Source organism: Parambassis ranga, chromosome 10 (assembly GCF_900634625.1).
Source record: "Parambassis ranga chromosome 10, fParRan2.1, whole genome shotgun sequence".
Classification (NCBI taxonomy): domain Eukaryota; kingdom Metazoa; phylum Chordata; class Actinopteri; family Ambassidae; genus Parambassis; species Parambassis ranga.
In genome coordinates, this window is record NC_041031.1 from 24,268,798 (window position 1) to 24,283,797 (window position 15,000).

Sequence of the window (15,000 nt, forward strand, 5' to 3'; positions counted from 1 at the left end):
CCGTTGGCGTCCTAAAGTTCTCTGATAGCAGCGAAGATGGCGCAGAGGGCAAAGGTCATCATGCTGCTGACGCTCTGCTGCAGCGGATAATAAACCCATCACAGTTATCTACCTGCACTGAGGGACGCTCTGTCCCTGCATCAGATTAAAACCACACACACGTGTCCTCTCAGCTGAGGCGGCAGGAAATCCACCGTGACCGAACGAGGAGGAGACGACGGGCTTTGTGTCAGAATGGATCCTGTTTGAAGAACACGATCAATAATCAATAATAATCATTCTTTTAATGTGAAGGATCAGCTGCAGAGGCACGGCCTTCAAACTCTGAGCGGTTCTGATCATTACACTCATGTCCCTCTGTGATGTCACACACAGCTGGATGTCTTTTGGTAACAGTCTGACTTCCTGTTTGCAGGTCACTTTCCAAACAAGGCCATGCCGTCGGCAGGTACGCTGCCCTGGATTCAGGGAATCCTTTGCAATGCCAACAACCCGTGCTTCAGGAACGCCACGCCGGGCGAGTCTCCGGGCATCGTGGGAAACTTCAACGACTCCATGTGAGTTTAAAGCCGATGCTTTTATTTTGGTAAACCAGGCATCTTTGTTTAGATGAAGAGACCGTGGACACTCAGTTTGCCCTTGTTCTGTTTTACTTTGTAGAATCTCTCGTCTGTTTTCGGATGCCAAGAAGATTCTGTTGTACAGTCAGAACGACAAAAACCTGGAGGGCTTCAAGGAGCTGGCTCAGGCGCTGAGAGTGCTGCAGAGCAACCACGCAGGTATGACCCACTTCCACTGCCCGAACCACCTCGCCCGAGGTTTCACTCTGCCACTGCTGGTTCTAACTCAGAGTGTCAGACACAGGGTTCCTCCTCTGCAGGCGGGTGCTGTGTTGGGCTCTGAGGGTTCCTCCTCTGCAGGCGGGTGCTGTGTTGGGCTCTGAGGGTTCCTCCTCTGCAGGCGGGTGCTGTGTTGGGCTCTGAGGGTTCCTCCTCTGCAGGCGGGTGCTGTGTTGGGCTCTGAGGGTTCCTCCTCTGCAGGCGGGTGCTGTGTTGGGCTCTGAGGGTTCGTCCTCAGGGATCGGCAGTGAGTCTGCAGAGCCTCCTCCGTCCCTCCTCTGCAGGATTTTTCAGGCTCACTGAACAAAAAGGATTTTGGTCTTTTGTGTGTTAATTTGCGGTTGCGTCCCTCTGTGGGGGTGTTTCTTTTCTGTACCTGCTCTGACCTGCCCCCCCCCCACATTCTGCTCTTTATTCGCTGATCCCATGGACAACAGCTCAATGGTTCTGCTGCCATGTGGGGGCGGGGAGACGGGCCCGGGCAGGTTCACCTGTTCATCAGATGTCACCTGGTCAAAGTGCAGCAGATTCCATCTGAAATCCTGCACCATGACCCCAGCTGAGTGTAGTGTTTCTGTGGTTCCTCGTGTCATGTCGTGTCGTGTTGTGTCATCCTGTGTCGTCCTGTGTCGTCCTGTGTCGTCCTGTGTCGTCCTGTGTCGTCCTGTGTCGTGTTGTGTCGTGTTGTGTCGTCCTGTGTCGTCCTGTGTCGTCCTGTGTCGTCCTGTGTCGTCCTGTGTCGTCCTGTGTCGTCTTGTGTCGTGTCGTGTCGTGTCGTGTCGTGTCGTGTCGTGTCGTGTCGTGTCGTGTCGTGTGTCCTTGTTGGATGTCTTCTGTCTTCTGTCTTCTGTTTGTGTCTTGTTGATTGAGGGAATGTGATCGGTCACTTTGTGCTATGGTTCTGAGTCTGATGGGGGTTGGAGGTGGGAGCTGATTGGCCGATGCGTGACCCCTGCAGGTGGCGACCAGCATGTGGTCTGCGTTCGTGTCGTCCTGTCATATTCAGTTTTCTGCCACTTGGCTCGGCAGCACCTCGCTGGGCGTCTTTGAGTTCAGAGGGTTTGCTGCAGCTGAACAAACAGCGACGCAGCAGGAGGTTGGAGTCCACCTCAGACCAGAACCCAGCTCATCCTGCACACACAGCACGGTGTGAGCTGATGACGGCGTGGAGCTGGCCTCTTTGATTGGCCGCCGTGCAGTCGGTTAATGATGCTGAGGGGCTCTCTGAGTAGCTCAGTGATTGAAGCAGACAAGTTTCTCTGCTGGAGCCTCATTTGACCAATCACATCACTGCGAGCTGCTGATGTCAGACAGCTGGACCGGTCCTCTGACCCGGCACTAACTGATAATTCACACTGGCTGCTGTATGTCCTTACCAGGCCCCGAGGCCTTACTGGAGGCTGTCTTTGGGTTCCAGGTTTGGTTCGGCTCGGTCAGAGCCCGTTCTCTGACGCCGACTCTGAACAGGAGCTGGATTGGACAGGGGAGCCTTGATGTTCTTAGTTTTAGAACAAAACCTGCAAACCTCTCGGTCCTGTTTGAACTTCCTTCTGGATGATTAATGATGAAGGTTTTTCCTGTTGAATCTCCAGTTCCCCTAGAATTAGCTTTAATGAGTCGATGTTCTCACGAGACCCTTCATTCGGTTTCGCTCTGCTGAAAAAGGACCAAAGTGACATTCCTTATTGTGAAGGAGCAGGTTGGACAGAGTGTCCGCAGGACGTCCAAACATCAGCAGATAAACCACAGAACGTCTGTCACTGTGGGGTCAGGGGGTTGGTCTGGATGGAGTCGGTGCTGTCAGGAGCCTCTGAGACCTGTTGGAACCTGCAGGGGGGGGCTTCATGTGGTGTGATGCAGCTTTCCTGCGAGCTCCACCTGAATGGAAAGTTCCAGCGTCAGGCGTGTGAGAACATGCAGAAGATGAGCTGGGATCCAAACACACACACACCCTGCAGCTCACATACAGATGCCCAAATATGGCCGGCACTTCCCCTCAGACTTTTTTACTTCATCATAAAAAGGCTTAAATAAAGTCATTTAAGACGTATGAAAATGTCATGATTTAAAAAAACAGTCTGAGAGGGGAAGTGCTGACCAAATATGGGCGTGTGTGTGTGTGTCTGTGTGTGTGTGTGTGTGTGTGTGTCTGTGTGTGTGTGGATTTACAGGAGGGGTCAGGTTTCTTTCAGCACTTCTATTTTTCCCCCACAGGCATCAAGTTGAAGCATTTCCTGCGAGACAATGAGACTCTGTCGAGCTTTCTGCTGAGAAACGCCTCCTTCCCCGAACATGGCGTCCAACAGATCAGAGAGGCCAATATCAACCTGGAGAAGGTGAGAAGGCCTCTGCACATGCTCAGTGTCACACAGCAGCTCCTTAACACAGACGTCTGACAACATGGGACAAAAATGGGAAATAATAATATGTTCATTCCTCTCTCCATGGGATCAGGTGCTCCTTCGAGGATTTGGCGTCCACCTGAGAGACATGTGTCCAAGGAAGGGGGGCAAAGAGATTCTGGAGGACTTTGTGATAATCTCAGACCAGCAGGTGGCCACACTGGTACAGGAAGCCATCTGTCAGGCACCGCCCACCTGGCTTAACCACGCAGAGGAGCACTTCCTGAACAACCTGGACTTCTTGAAACCGATCCGGGTAAAAACCAACACTGCCATGATGAAGGCGTCAGAGAGCAAACAGCAAACATATAGGACAGGGAGAGAAAACAAAGACTTCAAATGTCAAATATGGAAGGAACACATAAGGTGAAGGTCCGCTAAGCCCGAGTTCAGCCTGCAGGTCCGCTTAGTCCCGAGTTCAGCCTGCAGGTCCGCTAATCCCCGAGTTCAGCCTGCAGGTCCGCTAATCCCCGAGTTCAGCCTGCAGGTCCGCTAATCCCCGAGTTCAGTCTGCAGGTCTTCTTAGCCCCGAGTTCAGCCTGCAGGTCCGCTAATCCCCGAGTTCAGCCTGCAGGTTAGGTCTTCTTAGCCCCGAGTTCAGCCTGTAGGTTAGGTCTTCTTAGCCCCGAGTTCAGCCTGCAAGTTAGGTCTTCTTAGCCCCGAGTTCAGCCTGCAGGTCAGGTCCGCTTAGCCTAGAGTTCAGCCTGCAGGTCTGCTAATCCCCGAGTTCAGCCTGCAGGTTAGGTCTTCTTAGCCCCGAGTTCAGCCTGCAGGTCAGGTCCGCTTAGCCTAGAGTTCAGCCTGCAGGTCTGCTTAGCCTAGAGTTCAGCCTGCAGGTCTGCTAATCCCCGAGTTCAGCCTGCAGGTTAGGTCTTCTTAGCCCAGAGTTCAGCCTGCAGGTCTGCTTAGCCTAGAGTTCAGCCTGCAGGTCTGCTTAGCCTAGAGTTCAGCCTTTGGATTTTTTTGCAGTGGATTTTGGCGTGGAGCCTTCGGGGTGGTTTCTTGACGTTCAGGTGACACAGTGAAGGTGTGTTGAATGTTTTCAGTGTGTGGGAGGAGGCGTGTCCAGGCCTGTCTCGGCCCTTTACTGTCTCAGTTTTCATAGCCTGGAGACCCGTATTAAAAGGTCTGAATGCAGCTGCAGTCACAGAGCCTGCGCCCTCTTTTGTCTAGTAAAACCCACAGCTCAGTCTCAGAGGCGTTCACTGACAGTCAGCAGAGTGGGAAATGTTGTGTTTAAGTACAGATCAGCAACAACAATTGAGTGAGTTGAGTATTTATAGGACAGGGAGAGAAAACAAAGACTTCAAATGTCAAATATGGAAGGAACACATAAGCTGAGGGCAGAGCGCCACCTACCTGTGATAGAGACTCCTGCAGGTCTGAGAAAGGATCAGTCAGATTTAATATGATAATGTTAAATACGTCGGCTCACTGAAACGTCTCTGTCTCGCAGAGGGACGTGACAGCTGATCCAGAGGCCGTCCAACAGGTCGCCAAGGCAACCAACAACCTCCTGGACAGTTTGGGTTCCCTGGCAGTGGAGGTAAGACACACATCTGATCAGCTGACCCCTGCATGCAGATGTCATTGTGAAGTCACACATGTGCAGATGTGTCCTCTGATGGACAGGCGTGTCCTTCTGATAGTCCTCCTGTCCACAGCAACAGTTCCAGGGGCCGCTCGGTTTATTTGGCAGCTCTGAGTGTCTCACAGTCTCTTTGTGTCCACATAAAAGCAGCAGAGATGGACGAGCTCGCAGCTGAACAAAGACTCAAATGTCTCAGCAGGTTTTCTCCTCACAGCCAGAAAACACAACTCTGAACAAACAACAAACACTCAGCGTCTGTCCCCGTCCTGCTGAGACACTGAGGACCACAGATGGCTGCATGTAGCTTTTAGCACCATGTCAGACCAGCTCTGTGAAGACATTTTTATTTTAGTAAAAACTAAAAACAGCAGTGAGCTCTGCAGCTTCTAGACTGGGGACAGACTGAGGACAGACTGTGGACAGACTGGGGACAGACTGAGGACAGACTGAGGACAGACTGTGGACAGACTGGGACAGACTGAGGACAGACTGACAGTAGACTGTGGACAGACTGTGGACAGACTGAGGACAGACTGACAGTAGATTGTGGACAGACTGGGGACAGACTGTGGACAGACTGACAGTAGACTTGGGACAGACTGTGGACAGACTGACAGTAGACTGTGGACAGACTGTGGAGAGACTGTGGAGAGACTGGGGACAGACTGAGGACAGACAGTGGACAGACTGACAGTAGACTGTGGACAGACTGTGGACAGACTGGGGACAGACTGGGGACAGACAGTGGACTGACAGTAGACTGGGAGCATTCTGGGTAGTGAGAGCAGATAATCAGGGTAAAGTTTAGTCAGAAGACCCAGATTGTTGTTTTTTTAGCCTGAGGTTATCACACACACACACACACACACAGACACACACACACACACAGACACACACACACACACACACACACACACACACACACAGACACACACACACACACACACACACACACACACACACCGACACACACACACACACACACACACACACACACACACACACACACACACAGACACACACACACGTGACTGAGTGTGTTCATGTGAACATGTTGTTTTGATTCTCATAAAGAGGAAGTGTGTTTTTATGTCACATGACTTTTTCACCCCAAATTAAAGGAGCAGTCAGTAGAGCCACCATTTAGAGCCGCCATGTTTTTACAGTCGTCCAGAGTAGACGACCACTGTGGACACATGTCTCATGGAACAGAAGGACGCAGTATGACCCCCTCACCACCAGGTGGCTGTGGCTGCTCATGTAACACTGCTCTGTCCTCTCAGCTGGCTGGCATGAAGAGCTGGATTGACCTGAGGAACGAGATCATCTTCCTGACCCAGAACGCCACGTCCTCACCTAGCACCATGTACCAGGCCGTGTCCAGGATCGTGTGCGGTCACCCGGAGGGCGGGGGCCTGCAGATCAAATCTCTCAACTGGTACGAAGACAGCAACTACAAGGCCCTGTTTGGAAACCACAACAGCAGCGAGGACGAGCCTGCGGCGGTCTACGACAATTCCTCCAGTAAGTCCGGCCCACGCACGGCGTGTTCAGTGTGTTCACAGCATGTTCTCACCTTCTGTGTGTGTGTGTGTGTGTAGCTCCATACTGTAACAGCCTGGTGAGGAACATGGACTCAAACCCCATGTCCCGGATGATCTGGCAGGCCTTGAAGCCGCTGCTGATTGGAAAAATCCTGTACACGCCGCACACCCCTGCTACACAGAGGATCATCCACGAGGTATGACATCACTTCCTGTGTCATCACAGAAGCATTCCCACGCCTGTCACCTTCCTAACTTCTGCGCTGTGCTCAGGTGAATCGGACGTTCCAGGAGCTCGGAGTCTTCCGAGACCTGGGCGGGATGTGGGAGGAAATGAGACCTAAAGTCTGGAACTTCATGGAGAACAGTGAGCAGATGGACCTGATCAGGGTATGCAGCCTCCACCCGCTCCGTCCTTCCTCGGCTGTCCCTCACCACCCGTACTGACCTCTTTGTCCCGTCTGTCGTTCAGACTCTGCTAAAGAACAACGCCACCTGCCAGCTTCTTCCACGCTCAGCTGGCAGACACAGACTGGACCGTAGCCGACATCTCCAACTTCCTGTCCAAGCAGGCGGCCAACCCACGGCCACCCGGCAGCGCCATCACCTGGAGGGAGGTGTTCAACGAGACGGACCAGGCCATCATGAGCATTTCCCGCTTCATGGAGGTCAGTGTGTTGCTGCATTGGAAGGACTGATGCAGTGTGGTTGGTGTCTAATGTGTGTGTGTGTGTTAGTGTGTGAACCTGGACAAACTGGAGCCAGTTTCCAGCGAGGAGCGCCTTGTCAACCAGTCCATGCTGCTGCTAGAGGACAGGAAGTTCTGGGCGGGGATTGTGTTTCCCGACATCCCCATGAACGCCACCGAGCTGCCGCCAAAAGTCAACTACAAGATCCGCATGGACATCGACAACGTGGAGCGCACCAACAAGATCAAAGACGCGTAAGTACACACAGATAAAAGTCTTCCTGTTCCTGATTGGACGACCTCGGTGACCCTGAAATACAAACATACTCAGCGGCCTGTTTACAGACATTGTGAGGACTCATTCAGAGACGCAGTAGGTCCCCATGATGTTGACATTTAAAAGAGCAGTTCCATTATTCAGGACCGTACAGCGTGTTAGCTTAGCTTAGTATAAAGACCGGAGACAGGAGGACACCTTCAGTCCGCTCCTTCCTCAGAGTCGCTCTCAGAACGTTCCTAAATCACCTTTAAGATCATGTCCGAGCTCTGTGAGGGGGTTCATGAACAGCCGAGCTTTAAACATCCCACCAGACCACTTCAGTCCGTCTGCGTCAAAACCTTCTGCACTCCTCAACCAGGAAGACATGACTGACCCACATTTAGTCACATACACACATTCAGATTCTGTCTCTGATGTCAGCTGTAACAGGGCTGTACTGTTCCTTTAAATCTCATCCATGCTGTCCTCTTCAGGTACTGGGACCCAGGTCCTCGTGCTGACCCATTTGAGGACATGCGGTACATCTGGGGAGGGTTCTCATACCTGCAGGACGTCATTGAACAGGCCATCGTCAGGGCGGTGACGGGAATCAGAGAGAAGACCGGGGTGTACATCCAACAGATGCCGTACCCATGTTACGTGGACGACATGTGAGACACACCCCACTCTGTGTTCACATGTCCTCTTACTCCTCCCCATCCTCTGTCTCGCTCCTCCCATTTTTCTGTCTCGCTCCTTCGTGTCCTCTGTCTCACTCCTGTCTTGTCTCACTCCTCCTATTTTCTGTCTCGCTCCTTCGTGTCCTCTGTCTCACTCCTGTCCTCTGTCTCACTCCTGTCCTCTGTCTCAGCTTCCTCCGGGTGATGAGCCGCTCCATGCCGCTCTTCATGACGCTGGCCTGGATGTATTCGGTGGCCATTATCCTGAAGAGCGTAGTGTATGAGAAGGAGGCGCGGCTGAAAGAGACCATGAGGATCATGGGATTGGACAACGGCATTCTGTGGTTCAGCTGGTTCATCAGCAGCCTGATTCCTCTGCTGATCAGCGCTGGACTGCTGGTTCTGCTGCTCAAGGTGACACACCAGAGAACCACTTAGAGCCGTTCCCACGTGTGTAGACAGGAAGTAGGCAGCTAGGGTCCCCACGCAGGCCTGCTGTCCGGTCGCCTTGTTTCTCTGGTTGATTTGTTGTGTTGTGATTTGCAGACAGGGAACCTGCTACCGTACAGCGACCCCGGGGTTGTCTTCCTCTTCCTGGGCTCTTTCGCCGTAGTGACCATCATGCAGTGCTTCCTGATCAGCACGGCATTCGCCCGTTCTAACCTGGCAGCCGCCTGCGGGGGCATTATCTACTTCACCCTCTACCTGCCCTACGTGCTCTGCGTGGCCTGGCAGGATTACATCGGCTTTGGAGCCAAAGTGTTCGCAGTAAGCTGGCTGCGCCAAGATGTTTGTGATGTTTGTGTGATGGGACAGGGTAACATGTCCTCCTCTGCTGCAGAGCCTCCTGTCCCCCGTGGCGTTCGGGTTCGGCTGTGAGTACTTTGCCCTGTTTGAGGAGCAGGGAGTGGGCATCCAGTGGAAGAACCTGGTGTCAAGTCCTCTGGAGGAGGACGACTTCAGCCTGCGCACCGCCATCATCCTCATGTACGTCGACTCTTTCCTGTATGGCGTCCTCACCTGGTACCTCGAGGCTGTGTTCCCAGGTGAGTCTTTTGGGTACTTCAGAGTTTGGCCTGTAGGGGGCATCAGACGCTCTGTGAAACAGATTGAGTGTGTCAACTGTCCCCAGGTCAGTATGGGATCCCGCGGCCCTGGTACTTTCCCTTCACCAAGTCCTATTGGTTTGGAGACAAGGATGGGAAGTCCAGCAAAGTCCCTCTGAGCCGGAAACAAAATCCTGGAGGTGAGACTGCTATGACTGTGACCGGCCACAGGGCGGACTACAGAGCCTCGTACACAGATGCCAGTCTTGGGTAACATGTACTAAGCTTCTAATGTAAAGAACCTTCCTGATTCTAGCTGTGTGTATGGAGGAGGAGCCCACTCACCTGGAGCCCGGAGTCTACATTGAGAACCTGGTGAAAGTTTATCGTCACGGTAAGAAGCTGGCAGTGGACGGACTGACGCTCGGCTTCTATGAGGGACAGATCACATCCTTCCTGGGCCACAATGGGGCCGGAAAAACCACAACCATGTGAGACTGCCATTCTGAGACCGGTATGTGTGTAGGTAGAGACAAACGGGTTCTAATGTCCTCTGGCTCATCCGTGCAGGTCCATCCTGACTGGACTCTTCCCTCCCACATCTGGTACTGCCTACATCCTGGGCCGAGACATCCGCACAGAGCTGAGTGCCATCAGACAGAGTCTGGGAGTCTGTCCCCAGCACAATGTCCTCTTCAGCATGTGAGTGCTCATTCCATTCTTTGACAGGTCTCCACTACACACTGTCCTGTGACTGTCTCTGTGTGATGATGCCCCCTGCAGGCTAACAGTGGAGGAGCACATATGGTTCTACGCGCGGCTCAAAGGCCTTTCAGAGGAGCAGGTCAAAGGTGAGATCGAGCAGATCCTGCAAGACACGGGGCTGCCACACAAACGAAGCTCCAGGACAAGCACGCTGTCCGGGGGCATGCAGAGGAAGCTGTCCGTGGCTCTGGCCTTTGTCGGAGGATCAAAGGTCGTCATCCTGGACGAGCCAACAGCTGGCGTCGACCCCTATGCCCGCAGAGGAATCTGGGACCTGTTGCTGAAGTACAGACAAGGTGAGACTCTCTGATCGCCTCAGCCGGCTGCTTTCACTTCATCACTTAGCTGGACTTTGACACCCCTTCTCCTCGGCAGGTCGGACCATCATCCTCTCCACGCACCACATGGACGAGGCTGACATCCTGGGTGACCGCATCGCCATCATCTCCCACGGGAAGTTGTGCTGCGTGGGTTCATCCCTGTACCTGAAGAACCAGCTGGGGACGGGCTACTACCTGACGCTGGTGAAGAAAGACCCAGAACCGTCTCTCAGCTCCCGCAGAAACTCATCCAGCACCGTCTCCTTCACTAAGAAGGTCTCACATTCTGTCCATAGCTATGACACACCCACTGTCCCACAGCAGTTGTTCTCTCAGTGTCGTTGTCTCAGCTGATGGCGTGCTGCATGTTTTTAGGAGGAGGAAAGCGCCTCAGTGAGCAGCAGTGATGCTGGACTTGGCAGCGAACATGAAAGTGAGGCTGCGACCATCGGTGAGCTCTCTGTGCTGAGTGTTGGATGCTTTCCCCTTCAGATGAGGCTGATCTGTGTCTCCTGTCTCTGCCCTCAGAGAATGGCCTTGCGGCATCCGTCTGCAATGTTCCCTTCGTCCCTCCGGATGTGTCTCTGGTGTCAGGCCTGATCCTGCGCCACGTCCCCGCTGCCCGCTTGGTGGAGGATCTGGGACACGAGCTGACCTATGTCCTGCCATACAGCGCCGCCAAGGACGGTGCCTTTGTGGAGCTCTTCAAAGACCTGGACGTGAAGCTGCCCGACCTTGGCATCTCCAGCTACGGAGTGTCCGACACCACGCTGGAGGAGGTGGGACATTTCCTCAGCTGGCCCTCAGACATCTCGATCTTATTGAATCCTGACCTGTCTTTTCTCTGTCCCAGATTTTTCTGAAAGTTGCTGAAGATAACGGTGTTGACACCGAAGTGCCATCAGGTGAGTGGTCTCTGACCTGGGTGTCTTTAAAACTAGAGTCTGGATAAAGTCTTGACCGTGTGTTTTCAGATGGAACACTTCCTGTGCGGAGGCGACGGAGGACTCATGCCTTCGGTGGAGGAGACCACCAGAGCTGCCTGAAGCCATTAACAGAGGATGATAACGACGGCGATGACTCTGAGGGAGAAACTGGTACATATAATATATATAATATACATAACTCACACACAGACACACACAGATACTGATGTTGTGTGTTTGATCATGTGACCTGTCCCTTCCGGTCAGACTGCAGGGAGACGGACGGGCTGAAGTGTACGGAAGGTAAAGGGTCGCTCCAGGTGAAGGGGTGGAGTCTGACGCGGCAGCAGTTTGTGGCTCTGATGTGGAAACGCTTCCTGTATGCACGGCGCTCCAGGAAGGGCTTCTTTGCTCAGGTACGCTGAACACACCTGCACACCTCGGACACACATGCCTGTGTGTGAAACCATTGTGTTCATGTGCTTCCAGATTGTTCTTCCGGCTGTGTTCGTGTGTATCGCTCTGGTCTTCAGTCTCATCGTGCCCCCCTTTGGAAAGTACCCCAGTCTGGAGCTGCAGCCGTGGATGTACGAGGACCAGGTGACCTTCCTCAGGTAATACATGAGCCGTTTAGGCAGCCCGTCTGATGCATATACTTCGGTCTGACTGTGTGTCTCTGTGTGCGCTTCCTGTCAGTAATGACGCTCCAGGAGACGCCAACATGGAGAAGCTTTTAAATGCTCTGATGGACGCGCCAGGATTCGGGACTCGCTGCATGGATGGACATCCTATCCCGTAAGACCTTCTGTGCCTCTTTAAAGTCTCCTTGTTCTCTGACAGCATCTTACTTATAAGACACCTGCTCATCAGGGAGGCGCCGTGCACACTCGGTGACGAGGACTGGCACACCCCGGACGTCCCTGAAAGCGTCCAGCAGCTGTTCAGCTCCAGAAACTGGACCATGGAGGATCCGTCTCCGGCATGTTACTGCGGCTATGAAGGCAAGAAGAAGATGCTGCCAGATTGTCCTGCTGGAGCTGGAGGTCTTCCACCCCCAGAGGTCAGTGCATCACCCTGAAGGGGCAGTGACTGCCGCGCTGTGGTCACACGGTCACTGAGGCTCCAAGACAGAAAAATAACGAGTGTGTGTGTTCAGATGAAGCTGAGTGCCACCGACACACTGCAGAACCTGACGGGAAGAAACATCTCTGACTACCTGGTGAAGACCTACGCTCAGATCATCGGCAAGAGGTGACACCTCATGAACACACCTCATGAACACACCTCATGAACACACCTCAAGAACTCACCCCAAGAACTCACCTCATGAACACACAAGAACTCACCTCAAGAACTCACCTCATGAACGCACCTCATGAACACACCTCAAGAACACACCTCAAGAACACACCTCAAGAACACACCTCAAGAACTCACCTCAAGAACACACCTCATGAACACACCTCAAGAACACACCTCAAGAACACACCTCAAGAACTCACCTCAAGAACTCACCTCATGAACACACCTCATGAACACACCTCAAGAACTCACCTCATGAACACACACACCTCAAGAACTCACCTCAAGAAACATATCTGAACTAAAACTTTGTCTGAATTTGCAGCTTGAAGAACAAAGTCTGGGTGAATGAGTTCAGGTCAGTGCTTTTATTTTGAAATCATAAACTTTGGTTGAACGTCCTTTCCTGACGCTCAGATGTTTGCCTCCGTCTGTAGGTATGGAGGCTTCTCATTAGGCGCTCGGAGCACTCAGGTCCTCCCTCCGGCCAATGAGATCGATGACGCCATTGAGAGAGTCCGAAAGATCTTTGAGCTACAGAAGGTCAGTCAGAGATATCGGCAACATGTTTGCATCACACACTTCAAATGACCAACGACTGACTGACACTGACCATTTCCTGCAGGGAGCAGCGGCCGATCGATTCCTCGACAGTCTGTCTGGCTTCATCAACGGTTTGGACACGAAGAACAACGTGAAGGTCAGGAAGCATTTTCTGCTTTCTCTCAGTCAAATCAAGGGGGTAACTAACCGACTCTTTATTGATCCTCAGATCTGGTTCAACAACAAAGGCTGGCACAGCATCGGCGCCTTCATCAATGTCATGAGCAACGGCATCCTGAGGGCAAACCTGCCCGCCGGAGCTGACCCCCAACAGTACGGCATCAGTGCCTTCAACCATCCGCTGAACCTGACCAAGGAGCAGCTGTCCCAGGTCGCCCTGTGAGTGCACACACCTGACACACCTGTGACCAACTGTTCTGGACAGTTTCTTTTGTCACGCTTCACCTTCCAATCTTCTTCTTGGTCTCCAGGGTAACCACCTCTGTGGACGTCCTGGTGTCCATCTGTGTCATCTTTGCCATGTCCTTCGTCCCTGCGAGCTTCGTGGTCTTCCTCATCCAGGAGAGAGTCAGTAAAGCCAAACACATGCAGTTCATCAGTGGAGTGCAGCCGCTGCTCTACTGGGTGGCCAACTTCATCTGGGACATGGTGGGACACAAAACAAGCTCTGTGTCTGTCTGTGTGTGTGTGTGTCTGTGTGTCTCTGTGTGTGTCTCTGTCTGTGTGTGTGTGTGTCTCTGTGTGTGTCTCTGTCTGTGTGTGTGTGTGTCTCTGTGTGTGTCTGTGTGTGTGTCTCTGTGTGTGTGTGTCTGTGTGTGTGTGTGTCTTTCTGTGTCTGTGTGTGTGTGTCTGTCTGTGTGTGTGTGTCTGTGTGTGTGTCTGTGTGTGTGTGTGTGTGTGTGTGTGTGTGTGTGTGTGTGTGTGTGTCTGTGTGTGTCTGTGTGTCTGTGTCTGTCTGTGTGTGTGTCTGTGTGTGTCTGTGTGTCTGTGTCTGTCTGTGTGTCTGTGTGTCTGTGTGTGTCTGTGTCTGTCTGTGTGTGTGTGTCTGTGTGTGTCTGTGTGTTGATACTGATGTCTGGATGTCCCTGCAGTGTAACTATGTCGTCCCGGCAACACTGGTCGTCCTCATCTTCATCTGTTTCCAACAAAAAGCGTACGTGTCGTCCACCAACCTGCCCGTGCTCGCCCTGCTGCTGCTGCTCTACGGGTCAGACACACACACACCTGACATCCTCTGTACCACACTGTACACACCGCACCACGGTTCACCCTCAGAACTGGTTTGTGGTGTGACTCTGGGTTTCTGCTTCCAGCTGGTCCATCACTCCGCTCATGTACCCGGCCTCCTTCTTCTTTAAGATCCCCAGCACGGCATACGTCGTCCTCACTAGTGTCAACATCCTCATCGGCATCAACGGCAGCATCTCCACCTTTGTCATGGAGCTCTTCGGAAACAATGTGAGCGCCCACAGCAGCAGAACCCAGCTGCTCTAAAACCCAGAGTTACAGCTGTGGGTTTAGGTGGAGCTGTGATTTAACTTGTTGTCCTTTGTAGGAGATCGGTGGAATTAACGATATCCTGAAGAACGTCCTGCTGATCTTCCCTCACTTCTGTCTCGGGCGAGGACTCATCGACATGGTGAAGAACCAGGCGATGGCCGACGCCCTGGAGAGATTCGGTAACAGATCTGGCGCGGTGCAGTGATGAGATGTCGGCGGGGGGGTGTGATGGTTGTGTGAACGTTGCTGCTGTGTTCCAGGTGAGAACCGGTTCCGCTCTCCTCTGGAGTGGGACATGGTTGGAAAGAACCTGTTCGCCATGGCCGTGGAAGGTGTGGTCTTCTTCATCATCACTGTCCTCATCCAGTACAGGTTCTGCATCAAACCCAGGTAAGCCGGGACTTCCTGTTTCACCTGCACAGCTTTCAGTCTCAGTCTGTGTGTGTCTGAATCTGTGCGTGTGTGTGCATGCAGGTCGGTCAGTAAACTGACCAAACTGGGCGCTCTGGGTGAGGAAGACGAGGATGTGGCCCGAGAGCGACAGCGGATCGTCCATGGCCTCGGACACGGAGAC

General features: G+C 52.9%; 1 protein-coding gene across 1 annotated transcript in view; it reads left to right on the forward strand.

The window, feature by feature from the left end:
* LOC114442186 (ATP-binding cassette sub-family A member 1-like) overlaps positions 1-15,000 on the forward strand; it is a 26,946-nt gene that overhangs the window by 4,402 nt on the left and 7,544 nt on the right. Inside the window, 39 exon segments of the mRNA XM_028415539.1 lie at positions 416-557; positions 661-779; positions 3,054-3,175; positions 3,294-3,497; positions 4,698-4,787; positions 6,116-6,356; positions 6,434-6,573; positions 6,650-6,766; positions 6,849-6,872; positions 6,874-7,044; positions 7,114-7,319; positions 7,818-7,994; positions 8,195-8,417; positions 8,550-8,771; positions 8,845-9,049; positions 9,136-9,249; positions 9,366-9,540; positions 9,620-9,751; positions 9,833-10,110; positions 10,190-10,410; positions 10,510-10,585; positions 10,663-10,913; positions 10,988-11,039; positions 11,109-11,231; positions 11,328-11,476; positions 11,550-11,674; positions 11,757-11,855; positions 11,931-12,120; positions 12,217-12,311; positions 12,688-12,720; positions 12,800-12,905; positions 12,988-13,062; positions 13,135-13,304; positions 13,397-13,574; positions 14,018-14,133; positions 14,240-14,384; positions 14,482-14,605; positions 14,687-14,816; positions 14,901-15,000. The exon segment at positions 14,901-15,000 is cut by the window's right edge and continues 27 nt beyond it. Coding sequence (XP_028271340.1) covers positions 416-557; positions 661-779; positions 3,054-3,175; positions 3,294-3,497; positions 4,698-4,787; positions 6,116-6,356; positions 6,434-6,573; positions 6,650-6,766; positions 6,849-6,872; positions 6,874-7,044; positions 7,114-7,319; positions 7,818-7,994; positions 8,195-8,417; positions 8,550-8,771; positions 8,845-9,049; positions 9,136-9,249; positions 9,366-9,540; positions 9,620-9,751; positions 9,833-10,110; positions 10,190-10,410; positions 10,510-10,585; positions 10,663-10,913; positions 10,988-11,039; positions 11,109-11,231; positions 11,328-11,476; positions 11,550-11,674; positions 11,757-11,855; positions 11,931-12,120; positions 12,217-12,311; positions 12,688-12,720; positions 12,800-12,905; positions 12,988-13,062; positions 13,135-13,304; positions 13,397-13,574; positions 14,018-14,133; positions 14,240-14,384; positions 14,482-14,605; positions 14,687-14,816; positions 14,901-15,000 — 5,660 coding nt within the window.